We start from the raw sequence: 20,434 nt of genomic DNA, 5'->3' as shown, positions 1-20,434 counted from the left end.
CAAAGTAATCAATAGAATCTCTGTCACGCCTTTAAAAGTATGGTTTACTTGGTTCAATATTTCTTTTCGTGCCGTGATTATTGTGACTTTGGCTATGTTTTATGTTTAATCCAAATGGGGTTTTCTGAAAGAAGAAATGCGATCTAAGTACATAGTGTCAGAAAGCTCTACTAATATCGATCAGAGCTATGCTGAGATCTTAGAGCTCTTCTTCCTCAGCTATCGTCAATCACTCGACGAACACGAGAATTCTCTGTCTTCTCTCCCTAGCATCCGCATCACTCAGCCGTCATCGCAGCAGTAAGCAAATCACAAACAGTAACTAGACGCTTCACCCCCCATACTCACTCCTCCTTCCTCTCGCACCCCCCTTCTCTCTATCCACACACACACCCCTCTATCTATCCATCTCCACCCCATCACCGCTTCCCCCTCCCCCCTCAATTTTAATCTTCGCCCCATCTCGCCTCTCGCCACCCTCCCTCCCAAACTAAAAAAAAAAAGATCCTTACCCCGGTAAACTCTATACCCACCCCTCGGGTGCCCTGGTATCTTGCATAAACGACCGAGTTCACGCCCGAAACGGTCCCGCCACATTACCAAATTCAGTCTTAGTCTTGATGGGGGGGGGGGGTGGTCTAGAATCTCGATTTTGAGTTTGTGTCATCGACGTCAATTAAAATAGTAACAACGCATGTTGATGTCGTGATCGAAGTTATGATGGTGTGTGTGTGTGTGAGAGAGAGAGAGAGCGTGGTTGAGTGGAATTTAGCATTCAAAAAAGAAGAAGAAGAAGAACTGAAGGAAAACTTTTGTTGTGTGCTGTCGTGAAAATAATTATTGAATTTGTAAGTTGGGCTTTTCCTCCTACTACTACTACTACTACTACCGTTTAACGCGTTTGAGAAGAAATGCGTGATTTTTCATCCTCCATTTCCAATACGTATATACATCAAACAGAGTTGGGTAAAAGGTTCACATATGCGCAGACGGTGTGCGTCTGGTTTACTGTATAACTGCCATGCTTTTGTTTTTTTTCTCTTTGGATTACCTCGAGTATAAGATTTTTAGGGATAAAAGATGAATTACTATACCGCGCGTGTCTCTGTGTGTGTGTGTGTGTGGAGTCGCAGCCGGGGGAACCACATACGAACCAACCAACCCAGTAGTTCCTTAACTTTCTCTGCGGATTGATCGGGGGTTCAACTAGTATCAACGGAACGCATGTGTAGAGTTTTTTTTTTAATTTCCATCTCCGTACATGGAGACGGTGTAGAAACAAATGTGTGGGTTTGCATGCCATGCATGTAATGTGAGGTACTGACGATGATGGTCGGTGTGGGGCTTGCCAACGCTGTGGTTGTGCGTTGTACGTGCAGGTAAGACAAAACGATAAGGGGAGATGCTGGTTTGTTTTGCTTTTTGTGCGTTTGAGGTAGATGGCGACCACGCGTTGCACAATCTTCAACTGCACACAGCAGAAAAAAAAACATGAATATACGGGAAGGCTCATTGTGCAGAGTCAACGTCATACATGTATGCTTAGAGTTTGAGGCAGAGAGAGTCCTAGGCAATAATACTCAACAATATAACATCCACGATCTCACATTGGTGCAATGCACAATTCATAACAAGTAATACTGAATCAAAGAGCGTATTATTTTCAAATCCCGCTCGTCCTGCAATCATCTGCACATCTATATACCTCTCACACTCCATGCCCGAAATAAACTAGATAAAAAGGAACGGCTCGCCATGACTAAACTTGATAAGCAATGCATTAAAGGGAGAAGAGCGAATGGGAAATCTATGAAGCCGCTAAAAACAGAATACAAGAAAGAGAATGTGAGCCGCAAGCATAAAGTTAGTATAATGCAAAAGTATGATGATTGTGGGTAAACAAAAGATTAAGAGAAGAAGAACGAGAAAAAAAAGGGGGAATATGAATCCACCCCGCAAGTTTTTGCAAGGTAGATGAACAACGCCATAATGTGCATGCTATACGCAAACTAAAAAAAAGCAACACTCTTTCTTTTCTTGGTCCAGCAATCCTCGACTTTTGTTGTTAAACCCACCAAGTTCGTCACGGGGAACCCTTGAAGACCAGCGTCATCTCCCATACAAGCCATCTGCCAACGTCATAATACGTATAGATTCATAGAGCAGAAAGAGGCAAGGCGGGAAGAGCCGTGTGAGTGGGATGTAATAGGCAAGGTGGTTGGTGACCTCGACTCCAAACACGATCTTGACCGCATACGTGCAGATCAAACAGGAAACGTCTCACTTGGATCCGACGAGCAGTTCGGATCCTGGCACATTGTGACCAAAGTCCAGGATCAGTGTTCGGCCATCTTGACTCGTAGCCACAACTCGCCTATAATCGCTCTTAGCAGATAGAATCCAGCTTGTTGTCCAGTTCTTGTATACGGCATATGTCTGTCCGGTTTCGTAATCAGAGACTTGGATACTCTGGTCATATGAACCTGATACAATGCGTCCGTTGAAGGCGTCGAGGAAAAGCGAACGAACGAGGCCATCATGCTTAACTCTGCTGTGCACAAGCTCGCCGGTAGACGCGTCGAACTTGTAGACAACGTGGTCGTTGCCTCCAGCGAGTACGTACTTGGCATCATCAGAGAACTCGACAGCAGCGAGGCCACGGTCTTCGGATGGAAAGTCCTTGATTGAGACACCAGTCTCGAGGTTCCACAGCTTGGCTACACCGTCACCGCTGGCAGAGACGAGGAAGTTGCCTCGAAGCTGTACAGCGTTGACTGGGCCTCGGTGGCCCTTGAGAGTACGTAGACAGCTGCCAGTCTTGCGGTCCCAGACCTTGATCATGGCGTCCTTGGAGCATGAAATAATGTACTTGTCGTCGAGGCAGACATCCAAAACACCAGCTTCGTGGCCACGCAGCCTGTACATGGGAACGTATTCCTCGCCTGTGATATCCCAAACAATGCAAGTGTAGTCTGAAGAGCCAGTGACCATGATCTCACTGTCGTACTGGAGGCAGAGAATGGACGCGTCGTGGTAATCAGCAGGAACTGTGTAGATGTCGTTGCCAATCTTTGTACCGTTCATCGAGGCGTTGCTAATGACACGCTCTGGTCGCTCCTCCATGGGGGGAGGGGTATTGGCGGTTGGGCGGTGGTTAGGACCTCCGTATACCTTGATGCACTTGTACGTCTGGAGGTCCCATACACGGATGGTGCGGTCGCGGGAGCCAGTGATGGCCTTGTTCTCGTCAAACTGGCAGCAATAGACGCTATCTGTGTGGCCGTTCAAGTAAATGGCAGCAGGTGTGCCTGCCTTCCATCGAGCGTCGATGGTGGCTCTCGCCTGGAACATCTTCTTCCAGTCTTGTGCAGGTGCTGGGTTTCCGCCCGCCATCTTGCCAGTACCCAGGCCGCCCATTTGGATTGGCGCAGGTGAGACGTGTACTTCGGGCTCGTGCTTGCGGAGGAAGACATTACGCCAGACGTGGGGCGAGGCAGCATGCTCGTTCCAGCTGCGCGATACGCGCTCAGCACGGACGAGCGAGGCGGCGTCGAGGTTGGAGAGGACAGTGGTAGCGAGTTCGGCTGGTAGGCGCTGGAATGGATCGACTGGGGTGGTTAGCGAAGGTCGGCTGGCGAGTGGATGCAACAACTCACTCATCTTCTTCTCGGTAACGCTATCCGCCCGAACAATAGGCGATGCACACGTCATGTCCACTCCGCTCTCGTTGTCCTTTATGTCGTCATCACGCGATGACGGAATAAGGCCGTCGAGAAAGCTTCGCGTGTGCTCTTGCTCGCGGCGAAGTTGATTTTGTCGGTCCTGGTTGGCGGCTGCGGCCGCTTGTCGTGCTGCGGTGCCGGGGATGGCTTGGCTGGGGTACGAGACTGGGGCGGCAAAGACGGTCTTTGTCATGTCGGCTGACGAAGAAGAAGCATTCGGTCGGCGGCGCATGCTGCTCAATCGCCGAAAGGGGGCAAAGGCCTTTGAGCTCGACGAGGCGGATTGTGGCTGCATTTGAAAGACAGGGATTCCAGAGTCTTGGTGTACCAGGGGCATGCGTGGTTGATCGGCGTTGGGCTTGGACTGTGTTGAGCTCGACGAGGGCAGGGACTCGAAGAGAGAGTGAATGGAACCACGGCGGCGTTGTGCAGGTGTAGGAGAAGAGACTGATGACATTCGCCTGCGTGTCTTCTGGCGTGTGAAGCTTCCGGCTACGGCACCAAAGGCGCGCGAGAAGGAGCTCGCCTGCGAGTGCTGTGAAGAGCCGTCAATGGACATTGTGGCTTCGTTGACGGCGTCGAGCATGTTGGTGTCCTTGATGTCGGAGTGATAGGGGGCCGGGAAGGTCTGTGAAATGGTCCGCTTCATGGTGTGAGGCGGGGATGAAGGGATAGGGGTCGTGGTGGTAGTGGTGGTGGTGTTGTTGGTAGTGTTAGCAGTGGCGTGTGTATTGTTGTTGTTGTTGTTGGTGGTGGTGTTGGCGCTGCTGGGGGTGGAGTGGCTTCCAAAGTTTGTGGTGTTGGCAGCGCAGGAGGAGGATTCAGCGTCTACGTCGGAAGAGGTTTTGGGTCGATGCGACAGGATGGACTGCCTGCGATACATTGGAGGCGTGTCGGCCGGAGCGGGTAAGAGTTGCGGTGAGGATGAGACCGAAACAAAAAGCGAGGCGTAATGTCACAGCAGTAGTAGCAGCGTGAGCAACAGCAGCAGAGACGGGGAAACAGGGAGCGTCGTCGGGCAGGCTAAGGAGAGAGCAGCAACGAGCAGGGCAGGGCGGAGACGGGGCCGGGTAGAGAGCGTGCACAACCACGAGGGCGCGGCGAAATGAGGGTGAAGGAAATTGTAGCGGCAGAGCAAGGATGCGGAACAAGGGCGGAGCTCACGGGCAGACGAGCAGCATAAGTAAGAAAAGAGTAAGTAGAGAGAGAAGACTAGCACGAGGCGAACGGCCAACGAAGAGGAAGCAGACAGAGCCAGATTCCGTCGCACCGCTCGACTTGCTTAGCTAGTGCCAGCCGATCATAACACAGCGACGGCGGCGACAAGTGTCTCGCGGCGCTCCACCCCTGGCAATTTGCTGCTCATGCACACCACAACACCATCACCGCCATCACCGCCACACCCATTGCCACCTTCTCTTGTTCTTATTCTTCTTCTTCTTCTTCTTCTTCTTCTTCTGCCGCTGCCGCTGGCTACTACTGCTGCTACTGCTGCATCCATTGCTGCTGCTGCTACTGCTACTTCCCTCCCATTGCCACTGCCACCACCACCACCATTGCATCTGCTTCTTTCACCTCCTCTACTATTCCTGGCACACCTCCCCCCTTGCTTCTTCATCGCTTACCATCCTCCCCCTCCCCTCTCTCTCCATTCTCCAACACGACTCCCCCCCATCACCCCCTCCACATCCCGGCCTCGCCGCAACACTACCACCCTTCTTTGCTACCGCCGCCGGGCACGCCCACTCTGCGACGGTTTTGGGCTGAGTCGCGTCTACACCACTCGAAACCAAACCATTCGCACTCAAACATGCCGGCTGCCGCTCCACCCGCACTAGCAATACCCGGCTTCTACCGCTTCGTCTTCTTGTGGATAGAACCATGTTCCATTCTACTCGGCGCCGTGTATGCAGCATGCTTCCAGACGACCTACCTGGACCTTACCATGCACGCCCCAAGCGCCCCAGACGCACTCGTCCCCATCCCAACAAAAATCGTCCTGACTCAATTGGCAAACATGTATCTCGGTCTTGCTTTTCTCGAAGCCTCAGTCCTGCGCGCCACTCCAGACGTCAAAGTCTGGAAAACCTTTCTCATCGGCCTGCTGCTCGCCGATTTTGGGCACCTGTACACGGTGTTGCCACTGGGCGCCCACATTTACTGGAGCTTCTGGGATTGGAATGCCATTGACATGGGCAACATCCCCTTTGTCTACATGCTGGCTGTGACGCGCATCTGTCTGCTTCTTGGTGTTGGCTTCCACCACCCCCATGCACGCCCAAAGCCAAAGACGCCCTGATGGGGGGCAACTGCAACGAGCCGCGGCAATCTTAGCGAAATCGCCCTACACGCCTAGCCGTCTTGGGCCACTGCATTCGGCTCGTCTTGGTTAGCATGATCATCGCAATTTCTAATCTCCACAAGCGTATTTTATCACAAACACAAAGTCCCGCCTGCTTACTAGCATCTCCCCTATAATACCTAACCATCCCCGACCACGTATCGCTACCCAAGATTCTCGCAAGCTGGCTACACACTCGAGCAGAACCAGATGGTCATTCTACCCCAGACCCCACCCCTTAGACCCTGTCCATGGTCATGTCTCACCAACCACTGCCATTCTCACCGCCCAAAGCCTTGCGCTCACCGCTCAGGCCACTTCCCATCTCATACTACCGTGTCCGCAAATAGCAGCTTTTCCGCACGACACATGCTTAGCATTTCCACGACGTCTCTTACCGTCCAACGCTACCTCTTCACAGCAAGCCGCTGACACATCTTCATCTTGCCGTGCAAGTCATCCTCGCAGCATGACCCGCGTGGCGTCCCCTTGCACCCCAGCTTCGCCGAGAATAGCTCCTCGCATCCGTCGTTGCGCCATGCGATTTCCTCTGCTGGTTCCCTGCATGTAGGCCGATAGTCAAACCCAGACAGCACAGGTAGGTGGACAGTAGGTACATACTCCAGCATGTATCTACTGTAAGTCGCCACTCGGCCATGCATGCACTCAACGTCATACCGCCCAAAGATTTTTCTTTCCTTTTTTTTTCTCTTCCTCTTCCGCCTTCGCATCCCGCAACCCAAGTGTAGTAGTAGTATAGACTGTTGGTGTGCACCTTGGGCAACGTCACCTCGATCTTTTTTTCTCCGATACACACTATCGAGGCGTTCATCCCTTGTCGTTGGGACATGCAATGCAACCAAACCAAAGGGGAGGCGTCCGCCGTACCATGGTACCAGTTAGTGCATGTATGTAAAGGCAAACCGCTTCGCTTGCTCTCGCTCGTGGGACATGTGGGCTTGTCGCACCGTGTCAAAACCACGCCATTTCTCAACAAACACATATGGCACGTGTACCATGGTTGAACCTCAGGGTCTTCGCCGACCTCGAATTAAGAGGCGAGACGATGTTCTAGTTCCACGGAGCCAAAAAGACGGGTCAGGTGGCATTTTTGCCCCCCTTTGACGATTGCGGGGCGAACCACCCGCTCGTCATGGCTCACGAACCCCGCGCTGTTGGCCATCGTCAGCAAACGTTTTTTGCTCACATCACCCATCTTGCATCCCACGCGGGAAATAAAATCATGGCAATCATTTGCTTGGCTTGCCCAAGCGGTCCGTTTTTCGGTCGTTTGTTGCGTCACATATCCCTTGACCAATTGCATCCATGCACCCAACCTGCAACGGTCTTGAGGATTTTTTTCTTTGTTTCTTCTTTGCTTCTTGTCTCGTCTTTGTTTTCCTTTGTGTGCGTTGGTCGTGGGCTCTTGCACGTACAATAATGACGTCACCATCTCACGGCTCTTTTGGCCGTCGGTCAGAAAACTGTCATTCGCATCGAGGTTCATGTGTGTGTGTGTGTGTGTGGATCATATGTAGTAATCTCGATAAGAATCCTATCAAGCCGGCTTCTATGTGCCGTTTCCGCTGCCGTTACCGTTGGCGAGTGAGAAAAATACTACCATTGCCGCATTTTCATATCACACTTGCTACTGTGCTGAATATACCTACTCTTAGGTGTAGATGTACAAACTTACCATACTTGACCTCTACTACACACATCCCCATCCCTCCCCACCCCTCCCACCACCAACACTCCCCCTTCTAGCTATACACCAATCCCACCCCACCCCTCGTCACTCTCCAACATGCACACTTCCAAATCACGATTACTCTCCCCCTCCACACCACCACCACATCTGCATCCACGCCCCGGATCCCCATCCCCCCACCCACCAATTACTCCTTCCCCTTCCATCCCGCCTCTACCTCGATCCCGTCCTGCTCTCGATCCCCCCCCTCCCATCCTTGTCCTTGCCCACTTACCTAGATATACATGTACATGTACATATGCAACTCACCGTCAGGATAACCCTAGATCATCTACCATCCCAGATGTATGTGCGAGGAACGCGGGTTATAAGTGTGTTGTTGCATGAGGGGGGACGATTGGATGGGCAGGAGGGGCGATGGAGAGATAGGGGTTTGTTTTTTTGTGGATGGGAAGGGGGGATCGTGTAGGATCGTATAGGAAATGTGTATGGTGTATAGAGGTGTAAGTATGTAAGGTATGTGAGATGATGAGAGGGGATGGGGGAAGAAGAAAAGAGAAAAAAAAAAGGGGGGGGAGGGGGGGGGGAAATCGAGATCAGTAGATGTGGTATTATTATTTCTAAACCTAGAATAATTTGCTGTAAAATTCCCCGCAAAGTGTAAAGAAAAAAGGGGGGGTGAGGAAGCTGAATGAATCAAATTTAGATTGGAGGATATCATGATATCAATTGATTTGAAGCTCAAAAAGAGTAAGGGGGAAGGGGGGGGGGGGTATAATTAATCCGAAATTCTTCAAATCAAATAAAAACACACGCAAAAAAAATCATTGTTATCACCGAGAAAACGCCCAGCAAGAAAACAATACGATAATAGAGAAAACGTATGATAAACTTTGCGGAAACCGAAAATAACCCCCGCACAAAGTTAAAACACCAAAAAAAGGTGGGAGCCAGTTTATATTCGCATTTCCCCTCGTATCGCAAGAGAGGTAAAGTAAAAAGCACGCACCCATAAATTTCGCATTTCCCCATAAAAAAAACTTCTGACGGTAATCTCGGCCGTAAGTAAAACCAGCTTCAAATCGAAGAAAAGAAGAAAGGGCCTCCAAAAAAGCTCCATACATCCAAGCAAATAGACAAAGAAATCGGGGGAAGTGGGCGGGGGGAGAACCGAGATGCAAGTGAACAAGAGAAAGTGTGGTAATACATTGCGCGTGGTAGGTTAGAGAAAAAAGATTGGCCCAAATGCCATGTAGAAATCCCGAAAAACACACGCACTGAAAAAACATTGCATATCAAAAAAAGAGCAACGCTAGAATAAAGAATAAGACAAAAAAAGAAGCCTCCCCAGAAATAAAATTTTCAGAAAATCATACACCTACAATAGGTGCATCAAGTGTTCCACCCATACTATCCATAGTCTTCTCGAGCATGTCGAGATCCATCATCGTTCCGTTTCCATAGTCGGGAAATAACATCATATCCTCACTGTCCATGGGAGGAAGCATAACGCCGAGATTCTGCAAGTCTTCCGATAATTGCAGGTCCACCGGAAGTGCGTCGCCGTACATGCCGACAGCCCAGGCATCAGGCATGTCCGCATCCTTAAGATCAATGCTAATGACAAGGTTGTCATTCTCCGAAATATCCGACTGCCTCGTAGACGGCGTATCCTTGGAAGACGACTCGGGTGTAGTCGACGGTGAGGCGGGCCGAGACCGAAGTGCCCAAGCATTGTCCTCGTCCTTGAGATCAAGCACGGTAAATGGTCCATTTGCATCTAGAGCTGCAAAGGTGTCCTCGTACGAGTAGTCGAGAATCGACATGGGCAGCATTGGCTGTTGCTGTTGCTCATCCTCCTTTGCTGCTGGTTCCGATGCTGCCACTTGCTGCTCCTTTGGTACAGACTTGGGAATGCTGGCTGGCGTGGCCTTGCCTCGTGCACCTGAGCCAGGAGTAGTCACCTTGGTCATGGTTTGCGGTGTCTTCAGCAGATTAGACGACGGCGAGTCCTTAACCCCAGTCTGTGTCGGCACGCGCGCCATGGCCGAGGCTGTTGCTGTTTGTCCGACAGGTGTAGCGGCATTCTGCAAAGCACCAGGAGTCTGCTCAGTCTTGATGTTTTGCGGCGGTGCTAGCAAAGTAGCTGGCGCTGCCTTTGGCGTTGACTTGGAGGCATTAGGGTCAGTTTTCGCTTCACCAGTCTTTTGGTCAATGTCGAGGTATTCAGCCATGGAGTCGAGAGCGAACTGCATCGGGTTTTCGACCTTTGCGTGTATTTGGCTGTGCAAGTCGAGTTCGGCCTGGGTGTCGAAGCCTCGTACAGAGTATTCACAAGTCGTATCGTTGCATCGGAATGTCGGTCTTTGTGGCACTTGCTTGTCGGGCGCTGGTTGTCTCCTGAGTTCAGGTGAGTTACCGGAGCCGATATGAGGAGAGGCTCTGGCAGCAGGAGTCGACGATTGGCTGCCTGCTTCGAGCTTCGCGCGCTTCTTTTCAGGCAACACGAGGTTCGTGACCGGTCTTGCTCCCTCAAAGTAATGCGCAGCTCCATGGCCGGGGTCGGCGCCAATGGCAAACGGTGGTCGGTCGGTCGTAGGGGCGGACGGGGCCTTTTGGGTGCGGTTTTGTTGTTCTACGATCTTCAGATTTGCAGCATTAAGTTGGGCAGGCGAGGCATTCGAACCCTGAGGCTGGGATTGCTGGGCAGCTGGGCCCTGACCCTGTGTCTGTTGCTTGACCTTCTCCTGAATCTTGATGACAAACTTGAATATCGTGCTCAAATGATTTTTAAACTCCTCGATTGTCAGTGTCACCTGAGGATGCAGAGTGCCATCGGCTTCATTGATTTGCTTAAACAAGAGCGCGCGCGATCGCATGATTTGGCGAATGACTGGCTCGGGCTCGTTGGTATCGTACGAGGCATGGAAGATGCGAAGCGCCTGGTCTGACTGCTTTAGGCGTTGGAACTGTTCCTTTAGCGATTTCTGTAGAGCGGTACGTGCTGCCGCTGGCAGTGCGATTGGCTGCTTCGCGGGTATGCTCTTCTCCACCTCCTCCATCATTTGCTTAAACTGCCGGATGCGTGCAGGGTCGCTCATTCTCTGCCGAAGCTCCTCAGAATTGAGCATGCCGCCGCGCTGTTGTTGCATCTTGTTGTTGGATGCATCCTGGGCTTTCAGCAACTGTGCTCTGTACTGCGCATGCTGTGCGGGGGTAAGCTTTGACATTTGCTCTTGCGTAAGGTTAAGACCAGGCTGAGATTTTGAAGAAGCCATAGGGGGAGCTTGTGGAGTGGTCTCGTTGCCAGACTCCATGGTGTCCTCATGTGACCTCTTCGTACCCTTGTTCACAGTATTGTTGTTATTGGCATTGTTGTTGGGAAGCGACTGTGTGGGTTGTGCTTGCTGTGGCTTCATCGCTGGTTTAGGCTGGGGCGTCGCTTGTGTTTGCGGTTGCGCCGCAGGTGGTCGGTTGGGCTGGTGCTGTGGTTGTTGCTGTACAGCCATGGGGACGGTAGGTTGGGCTTGGTTACGTTGAGCTTGTTGGTTGAGCATCGCAGATTGCTGCTGTTGCTGCTGTCTCTGCTGTTGGAGGTTCTTCATCCTTATGGAGATCATAAGGCCGCGCAGTTGGTCGTCTGGCAGGTTAGCTTGTGGCTGGCCAACCATTCTTGCGCGGAACTGCTGCAACTCTTGAGGAGTGACCTGAAGTGCCGCCATGTTCTGCATGTTCGGCTGCTGCTGAGGTGTCCTCACAGGGCCTTGATTTGGGTTGATCTGCCCTGGTGGGACGAGTCCCTGGCCAGGCTGTGGTGTCGGATGGATGCCAGCGACGCCATTCGACTGCCTGACCATGTCCTGGAAATGTAGAACTTGCAACATGAGTAACTTTTGACCGTCAACGCCAGGCACGAGAGCAGGGTTCTGACTAGCCCAGGCTTTGAGTTGTTGCCAAGTTCTGACGTCTGGTGGAAGACTTTGTCGAATTTGCGCGTTTAGCACGTTGGGAGGGAATGGCTTAGGATCGGTGGTATGTATGATTCCGGGATTCGCACGGAGCAGGTTGGATGCAGCAGCAACACGTTGTTGCTGGTTCGGCATAGGACCGCGCTGGGCACCCATGGGATTTTGAGGACCAGTACCAGGTGGTGGCTGTGCGAGATTCATACCAGGTCGGACCATATTCTGCATATTAGGACCGCCAAGCATTTGACCAGCAACGCCAGGCTGCAGTTGTTGCTGTTGTTGTTGCTGCTGCTGCTGTTGTTGTTGCTGGTTGAAGGCCATGTTTGGCTGGCCTGCATTCGGCTGTCCAGTTGGGAATGCTCCATTGGGCATACCGCCGTTATTCCTACGCAGATTCATCATGTAGCTCTGGAGGATGACACGGAACTGATGCTCTGGCACCTTGAGTAGCTGTTGCTTTACAGAAGCATCCAGGTCAGGGGGCATCATGTTCATGCGGACTTGATCGGTCAGCGGTTGCTGGTTGGCCTGCTGGACAGCAGCAGCTCTTTGCTGCGCTTGTCGCATGAGCTCGGTCAAGTTTGGATCAGCCTGCCCGGGCTGTGGTGTCATGATGGGAACATGAGCCTGGGGTGGACGTTGCTGCGGCGTTCCTGGAGGGCCTGGTTGACCTGGTGGAGGCATTGGCCGGTTCAGCATAGGCATGGCAGGACTGGGCTGCTGAGTGCCCTGCGGGAGGTTCAAGCCGCCAATCTGGCCTTGCAGTAACTGATTCTGCTGGTTACGCGCTGCTTGAGCTACATGCTGTTGGCGTTGTTGTTCTAACCGCGCCTGCACCTGAGCTTGAGCATGTGCTTGTTGTGCCTGCTGCGCTTGTGCCTGGCGGTGAAACGCTTCTGCCTGGCGCTGTGCCATTGCATTTGGAGCTTGGCCAGGCTGTGGATTCTGACCTTGGAATCCGCCCATTTGCCCACCGTTGTTTGGGTTGTTGCTCGCAGGTACTACAGTTGTACCTTGGTCCTGGCTTCGCATAGCCTCCATTTGCCGATTGGCGATTTCAGTGAAATCAAAATCCTGATTGGCTTGGCGCTGATTCATATTCATCTGCTGTCCCTGCATGCGGTTCTGCTGAGGTGTTCCCTGCATGGCGACATTATTCTGGCCAGCTGCGGGCTGATTCAGCGCGCCCCTTCGGTAGAGCATCTCAGCATGCTGACGAAAGCGGAGGAAGAGGGGGTTGATTCCTTGGTTGAGCAACTGCTGCTTCTTGTCTTCAGGCCAGGCGCGGACATCATTCTCAAACTTGACGCGAACCTCCTCTTTGCAAGTATCCATCAACTTTTTCGCAAACTGGTTGATAATCAACTGCTCCTGTCGTGTTTGCTGCTGATTGGGTTGCATGTTTGGTTGCTGGGCGTTTTGACCTTGGGCCATGTTGACGGGGTTGGCGCCGTTGACGCCCATGGAAGACTGGCCTTGTGTCATGGGGACAGGGGAGACTTGCATGGGGCGCTGAAGCTGAGCGTTTGGAAATGCCGGGTTGAACTGTTGTGGTTGGGGCTGGCGCGCGCCCTGCTGGCCCATCTGGTTCATCATGTTCATCTGGGCTGGAGTCATGCCGTTCATGGCGTTGTTCATGTTGTTTGGCATGCCGCCCTGGAGGCGCTGCAGCTGCTGTTGGCGTGCGGTCGTCATGACGATAAGTTTCTGCTTAATTTGCGAGTGGTACTGTTCCTTGGAAGGGGCCGACATGAAGTTTTGTGTCTCAAACTGGAGGGCGGCTCGCATCGACTCGACCTCTGGGATATCAGGCTTGAGCAGGCGGTACTGGGTGAAGAACTGCAGAGCGAGCTGGCCGCGCTCGTCGGGCGACGTCGTCTGCTGCCATCCTGTGGGGATCTTGCCCTGCTGTTGCTGGACGCGATAGTGCTGGACAAAGTGGTGAATGCCGGCGGTGGCGCGACCTTGCTGCATGCCGTTCTGTTGCATGTTTGGGTTGTTCATGGCGACGCGCAAAGGGTTAGGGACGCGCTAGCTGGCAGGCAGACTGGCGGTACGATGGGCTCTAGACACGGCGGTGCGGTGCCGCAGAGGTGTAGAGAAGAGCAACACTCATGCAGGACGCGGACTGGAGTGATGCGGCAGACGGCAGACGGCGGGACGGGCACGGGCGTCGAGTAGGCGAGTGAGAGGCACCACGGGCGGGCGGTGAAGATGACGGGCCTGAGGGAGGAGGAGAGAGTAGTCGATGTGGGTTAGGTCGAGAGAGGGAGTGTGCGGGTATGCGTGGACGAGAGCAGGCAGGCTGTGGGGGGCAGAGGAGGATGGGTAAGGGCAGGGCCAGCATGCAGCCAACACGACGAGCGAGGCTTGGGGTGAAGGGTGAAGGGCAAGGGCAAGGGCACAGCAGCAGCAGTAAGTCGACAGCTCGCCAGCTGCGGCTCGTTGGTGTGTGATCGACGGCGGCGTTAGCGCAGCAGAAGTCGCAGCAGTCGCAGCATCCAAGCCTAAGGCGCCTAGATTGTGTGCGGTGGCAGAGGCCGGGGGGTGCGCGTCGATGCAGATGAAAAAGGGCAGCGATACGGCGGGGGAAGGGATGGGGGGAGGGAGGAAAAGTAGTGGTAGTGTGGGCGTAAGTAAGTGGTAGAGAAGAGAGGGTAAGAGTAGGTAGGGGAAGGCAGGTAGAGGACGAGGACGAGGACGAGGACGCGTCGCAGGCAGGCAGCGGCGGTTCTCCGAGTTTCGTCAAGGTGCTGTGTGGTTGGCGACGAAGTGACAGCAGCACACAGCAACGGCAGCAGCAGTAGCAGTAGCAGTAGCAGTAGCAGTAGCAGCACCAGCAGCAGCACCAGCAGCGACAACAACAGCAGCAGCAGCACCAGCAATGGCAACAGCAGTCGGGCGTGCTGGCTGAGCAGGCAGGTGCAGGGCATGCACAGAGCAAGTGCGCCCGGCGCCGTCGCACCTGCCTGCAGGGATCGCTATGCGTGCTAGCCAGTCCCCCCCGTCTTCTAACGCTCAGCAAGGCCTGCGCTGTCCCCAAAGCAGACTAGCGCCTCGTCTCGCCGCCGCAGCAGAGGGACGGCCATGACTGCAGCGCCAGTACATGTGTCTGTAACCATGGCTGCTGTATGTGTGTGTAGTGTACGTACATGTACGTGCATGTATGGCTGTACATGTGTGCACTGTGTATATTGTGTATATACAAGGTACCCGCCTACTTCGATACCTACTTGTCACTCACAGTGGGGAGCAGTGCAGTACAGCGCCAGCCCAACGGCCGTCCGCCCGTCTGTTCACCACGCACCCAACGCACCGAGTCACCAGCGTGACCCTGGTCGCCATCTGAGTCTGCACACCTGACGGAGGGAGTGACTGACAGCAAGCCATCTGGGCCTCTGGGCAGCCTCCGGGCACGCCTCCCAGCGGAAAGGCGACAGGCGTGGGCCCTGGACAGGCCGTCTAGTAGCGCCTCGCAGTCCCCACCAAATCTTCCGCAGCCACCAAACTGCCCTCGTGCTGCTCACGCGCTTGCACCCGCGCCCATTCTACTAGGTTTGCCTCTTGTTTTACAACTGCTGCAACTCACAACCTGCCTGTGCTGCCCTTGTGTCGACGCCCGTCCATGTGCGTTTCACCCTCTGCTGTGATCAAAACCCCGGTGCCCATGGCCCGCCCGCACGCCATGGCGTCGACGATGCGCAAAAGCCCACACACGCCCCGCTCCTCGCTCGGCCGGTGATCAGGGCAAAGAGTCCAATCTGCTTACCTCGCACCGCTGAAATGACCTGGACCCCAGCCAAGTCGCTCGACTAATCTCCCAAGTCAACACCCAAGTAAGTAAACCTCCCAAGTCAAGTCCAGTCCCTTTCCCTCTTACACCACCTTCCCTTCATCCTCCTCACAAATCACCGCCGCTGCTTCCGCCACCCACTTCCCTTGCTGCCCTTCTTCCCCCTCTCCACCACGTGGCCTCCATGCCCGCCCTTACAGCGCCTCTGTTTCGCTCAACACAAAACCATTTATTTTCCCATGCACCCCCCCCCCCTGCCCTCCCTGCTCAAACACAGAAACGTCGCATCTCGCCTCTTCTTCACGCCCACCCTCAATCTGCCTCTTAGATCGACTACCCGTTGCCCTAGCGCATGGTGAAGGACTAGCATCTAACGCTAGGACGCCGCACGCCAGGAATCCACCCCCCGTTCCGAGCCAGCAAGGCCGCTGTCAAAGCACTCGCCTCTGGTTCCCAGTTCGACGTCGATAACCATTGCCCCCCCTGATGTTGCTTTTTGCCTACCCCTTGCCACTTTCTCTGCTCACTGTCAGCACGCCTGTCCTTCCATCATCAGCTTCGTTCGATCCACGTGTGCAAATGGCTGCTGAATCCTGCCTGGCCTGCCCACGCTTTGGGTTCACGTCGATCCTTGGCGGCCAGTGCCTTCGCTCCCCTGCAGCCACCACCATGGGTTGGTCGTGATCGCCAGGGAACGAACCAAGCCAGCCATGCAGCCAATCGCACGCCTTGCCCGACACGTTTCCTGCTCGGCCACCGCTGCTTCACACCCCCACGGTCATCAGACGCCCTCGCCATCTCTGCCCCCAGTGCGAATCGCCCTCCAACCAAGTATACACACACACACACACACACACACACATGTACCTGTTTCCATGCTTGCATATCGCGCCATGCCTCCTTACCCATTGCCCACGTCACGCCTCCTCCAAGGTAGAGTACCATAAACCATCCACTACCCTCACTGCACTGCTTCCCGGCCCGTCGCGGATGCCGCTATCATCTGCACCAACTTATTCTTGCTTTGCATGCTGCTTCAGTACAAGTCTTCTCGTACTCCTCGTATCACTGTTCATCACGCAACCTTTCCCTGGCCCTCTTGGATGCACCGCCGTCGGATGTTGCCGAAGGCTCCACTGCACAACCTGATGTTCGCATTCGTCATGTGACTAATCTCAGTCAACAACAACAGATGCAGTAGCACTCTAACACCCTTGATGCCTGCGCACCAGCTCATGACTGGCCCCTTGAGATGTCGATCCAGTCTCTTCTTTCATTTGACCATCCATCCACACCCATACCATACAGCCCCGCATCCTTATCACGTCTGCGAACATCATTAGTTTGAACACAAGTATGACATGTCAGGTCGACCTGTCAAGATGGCAGTGAGCATATAGATTTCACTTCGAGCGTTACAAGTTGCAATTTCATCCAAAAAAAAACACAAGTCGTAATATCAAGATATGATTGCACGCAAACAACACACGTGTAGGGCTGTTTGACCGTGTTTGATTTGGCTTGCTCTATGACTCCACTCTACTTGGGATACACCCAATCCACAGCCATCATCCTTTCCATCATCTGATGATTAATTGACAAAGACATCATGCCGACGCTTGCATGCTAGTCGTCTATTTCTGGCCCAGAGCTGATGCGCGCTCGTCCTCGAGCTTCTGGTAGAAAGCGTCACGGTGACGAACGGCGGGAACGTGGTAGCCTTGGAACGTAAGTATCGAGTCGTAAATTTCGTTGTAGCAGCAGTCTTCGCGGTTGCAAGTCCAGGATGATATCACGTACCGTACCACCAGCCGTAGCCGGCAACGACGCCAATACCTGCCCTCACTGTTAGTCAAGCTTCCCAAACCCGCGCGCAACCCCATATGCCTGTTTCAAGGCCCATAAATCGTCGCGCATGCACTGCAAGAGCTCTACGCACCCATGGCAACAGAGAGATCGAGCACGATCTGTCGCTTGAGCATCTGCAATCCAGTCATTAGCCTCATGCCCGCTGCTGCCCAAGACACTCAATGGCAGCACATACGCCGGTAATCGGTTTGATGGCCATTTTGAATTCGCTTTCGGGGGAGTGGAGAGTTTCGGGACGCGGGTGCGGGTTGCGGGAGCTGGTAAAGGTCGTCTGCGGGTATGCTGAAGTTGTGGTGGCTCGACGGAGAACTACTGCTGCTGCTGACGTAAGGCAAAGTGGCCTAGCGCCCTGCGCTCTCAGAGCTTCCGACTCAATCACGACGCCAGCAAACAAGTGAAGGGGACAATAACATCGATCGATCGCCGAATCTCTCGCACATTCACGTCCGGCTCAATCGCAGGTGCATGCCTTTGCAGCCCATGCCATCTCTCACGCTCGACTGCGCGCCCATCGACCGATAACTTTACCAACCTCGCGTACACGCATCCGGCCTGCGACATCACCAACCCCCTCCCCAAACACCAAACCCGGGATCACCAGCAGCATATGCCAGGAATCATACTCTCTCCCAGCGCCAGCAGCGAGGGCGCAACCGCAGGCATGAAACGAGCGCATGTGGCGGACAACGCGCCAACACATGGGGAGCCGCAGCAGAAGAAGCGGCGAGTCGTGCATGCACTGCACCACACGCAGCCAGTCCAGCACATCGTCGACCCTGTCAGCGCCGAGTTTGATAGCTTTGGTGAAAGCAAGGACTTTTTCGATCAGCAATTGCGGCGCGCAATAGCGATACAATGCAAGAGCATGGGATTCGAGGGTGCGCGCCCGGACGCGCTGGAGCAGTTCCGGGCGCTGGTTGATTCCTGTATGGCTTCACCTTGCGACGCCAGCTGGCTACACAGCCCATTAGAGTTTCCCAGACTAACCTGACCCAGACATGAGCCACTTTCTAGCCCAAGTGCGCAAGTCCATGATCAGTTCGCGCCGCACCGAAACAGTGGCACACGACTGGATATACGCGCTGGCATCTTCGGGTCTACGCGGATCGGCACCCCTCGACCAACATTTCGACACTGGCGAAGTTCCTCCATCGCTACTACAGCCCTACTTTGCACCTCCCGTACCCCCAGAAGCCCCGCCCCCAGATACCGAATCCTTGTTAGGCCCCGAGTTATCGGGCAAGGCAGACAAGGAGACGCGCCCTTATATCCCAGAACACTTTCCTGGCTTCCCCTCCAAGCACACATATTCTGCGACACCAGTCTTCACCAACCGCGAACATGACCCGCGAAAGATTCGGGAAAAGGCAACCGAGGAGGGTATCTTGGCCGAACAGAGTCTTAGAAAGCTCATGGCAGCACAAAAAGCGGGCGTTCAGAAGCAGAATGTGGGAAAGCGGAAGCGAAGCAAGCGCATGAAAGAGAGCGACAAGTTATGGCAAGCAGCCATGACGGATTTGTTGAACGAGGAGCACCAGCGCGAAAAGGACGAGGAACGACGACAGGCACAGATGGACCTGGACGAAGATGACGGTTGGAACACATCACATGATGCTCCAACACGGCAGCCTACAACCGATCGTAGCGTCAATCTGGAAGAAGGCGTACACGTCAACTACGAGCGCAAATACTGGAGAAAATCCGGGAGCGGCGTCTAATATCTGTCATCACGCCAGCTCTTCGGTGGCAGCACACTGTGTAAAAGAAAGAAAGAAAAAGCATATTGAAGCATTTTGGTAGCGAGGCGTTTGGGTATTCGGACATTCCCGCCTTGGAGATATGAAGGCACGTTTAGGGCATTTGACCGGCGTTGATCACGTTTTTGTTCACTTTCTTGGAGGAAGTTGGTTGTACTATAGCTGCTTGTCCCATGGTAGCGGCATTGATGCATCGTCTTATTATTCATCAATTGATTACGTATCCATTGTTTCGTGTCATTTACCGTGAATGCAGTGAATGCAGTGGCTAATCGATGTCATGTGATTTTTCATCAGATCTATCTGCGTTTAGGATTATTGAAAGGTTCCATGCATGATGGTGTGGCAACTTGCTCGTGTCTAGCTGGTCGCGCCTTCCTGCTTTGCTTTCCACCCTTCCCAAGCAGTCGTCTCGACACTCAGTCCTCCTTGACATCTGAGAGACTGTTAGTATCATATTCAGCTTCTGACGAAAAAAAAGAAGCCCGTCCATATCTCTCGTTACCACCAATCAAGCTGCCAAGCTCTTTCAACAAACATCTCACACAACCACTCACCTTCTCAGCATCCGCACAACAGGCTCACACACCACACTCGGCACGCCCCCTCGTTTCTCCGCGGGTTGTACATTGCACTTGTACTGCACCAGCTCTTTCAGCGCGCACTCGCTTAGCGTAATTGGTGGATTCCGCGCTCGACCAGACGGAAGCGTATTCAGCTGCATTTCCAGTTCCGAGACCGGAATCGCGGAAACAGGTGGTGCCATTCTGTTTTCGATAGCAAGAAGATTGCTATAAATAGTGTCCAGAGAGAATTAAGGATTGAAATATCAGGCTCAGAAAAAAAAGGAACGGGGGTTGTAGGAAGAAAAGATGATGAACGGGGACGAGGCGAGGAGATTCGGTGAGAAGTCGCTGGCAGATGTTCAGGTTATGGATTTGAACTCGGTACGTAGATATCATCACGACAACAACAACAAAAACATACACAACATGATTTAATATTTCTAACACGAGAAAATAAAAATAGGTACTCAAATCCCTCCGTCTAGTCCATCCAACCAACAACCAAAAGTCCGTTTCCTTTCTGCCCTTCATCGTCAAGACCTCGAACTAAAACATTCCCAGCACCTACTTCAACATCCCCCCCCTCGACTCTCTCCTCCCCCCTCCCTCCACCCACCAACCCTCCGGCTCCGGAAAAACCTCTTTGATAACCCTCATCATCGCGACCGCCCTCTCCACCCCCTCAAACGCCATAATCCTCATCGATC

The 20,434-nt window shown here is 53.4% G+C and overlaps 7 protein-coding genes across 7 annotated transcripts; 2 read left to right on the top strand and 5 right to left on the bottom strand.

Moving 5' to 3' along the window:
* Positions 1-2,280: 2,280 nt before the first annotated feature.
* COCCADRAFT_97819 (uncharacterized protein) lies at positions 2,281-4,605 on the bottom strand (the record flags this gene model as incomplete). The annotated part of the gene is made up of 2 exons (XM_007714700.1): positions 2,281-3,608; positions 3,657-4,605. The coding sequence occupies 2 exons, from the start codon at positions 4,603-4,605 to the stop codon at positions 2,281-2,283; spliced, it is 2,277 nt and encodes a 758-aa protein (XP_007712890.1).
* Positions 4,606-5,532: 927 nt separating this feature from the next.
* Positions 5,533-6,021, top strand: COCCADRAFT_97737 (uncharacterized protein; the record flags this gene model as incomplete). Its single annotated transcript, XM_007714699.1, has 1 exon — positions 5,533-6,021. The coding sequence occupies one exon, from the start codon at positions 5,533-5,535 to the stop codon at positions 6,019-6,021; it is 489 nt and encodes a 162-aa protein (XP_007712889.1).
* Positions 6,022-9,144: 3,123 nt separating this feature from the next.
* On the bottom strand, positions 9,145-13,746 carry COCCADRAFT_5549 (uncharacterized protein; the record flags this gene model as incomplete). The annotated part of the gene is made up of 1 exon (XM_007714687.1): positions 9,145-13,746. The coding sequence occupies one exon, from the start codon at positions 13,744-13,746 to the stop codon at positions 9,145-9,147; it is 4,602 nt and encodes a 1,533-aa protein (XP_007712877.1).
* A 2,341-nt stretch (positions 13,747-16,087) lies between these two features.
* COCCADRAFT_97794 (uncharacterized protein) lies at positions 16,088-16,480 on the bottom strand (the record flags this gene model as incomplete). The annotated part of the gene is made up of 1 exon (XM_007714698.1): positions 16,088-16,480. One exon carries the CDS (start codon positions 16,478-16,480, stop codon positions 16,088-16,090), a length of 393 nt encoding a protein of 130 aa, XP_007712888.1.
* Positions 16,481-17,169: 689 nt separating this feature from the next.
* On the bottom strand, positions 17,170-17,603 carry COCCADRAFT_97720 (uncharacterized protein; the record flags this gene model as incomplete). The annotated part of the gene is made up of 4 exons (XM_007714697.1): positions 17,170-17,255; positions 17,336-17,371; positions 17,475-17,517; positions 17,580-17,603. 4 exons carry the CDS (start codon positions 17,601-17,603, stop codon positions 17,170-17,172), a joined length of 189 nt encoding a protein of 62 aa, XP_007712887.1.
* A 408-nt stretch (positions 17,604-18,011) lies between these two features.
* On the top strand, positions 18,012-19,122 carry COCCADRAFT_37296 (uncharacterized protein; the record flags this gene model as incomplete). Its single annotated transcript, XM_007714696.1, has 2 exons — positions 18,012-18,330; positions 18,401-19,122. The coding sequence occupies 2 exons, from the start codon at positions 18,012-18,014 to the stop codon at positions 19,120-19,122; spliced, it is 1,041 nt and encodes a 346-aa protein (XP_007712886.1).
* A 399-nt stretch (positions 19,123-19,521) lies between these two features.
* COCCADRAFT_97726 (uncharacterized protein) lies at positions 19,522-19,927 on the bottom strand (the record flags this gene model as incomplete). The annotated part of the gene is made up of 2 exons (XM_007714695.1): positions 19,522-19,597; positions 19,719-19,927. 2 exons carry the CDS (start codon positions 19,925-19,927, stop codon positions 19,522-19,524), a joined length of 285 nt encoding a protein of 94 aa, XP_007712885.1.
* Between the last annotated feature and the right edge of the window lie 507 nt (positions 19,928-20,434).

The sequence above is a fragment of the Bipolaris zeicola genome (genome assembly GCF_000523435.1).
Source record: "Bipolaris zeicola 26-R-13 unplaced genomic scaffold scaffold_87, whole genome shotgun sequence".
Lineage (NCBI taxonomy): Eukaryota > Fungi > Ascomycota > Dothideomycetes > Pleosporales > Pleosporaceae > Bipolaris > Bipolaris zeicola.
This window is presented reverse-complemented; position numbering and strand designations above follow the sequence as displayed.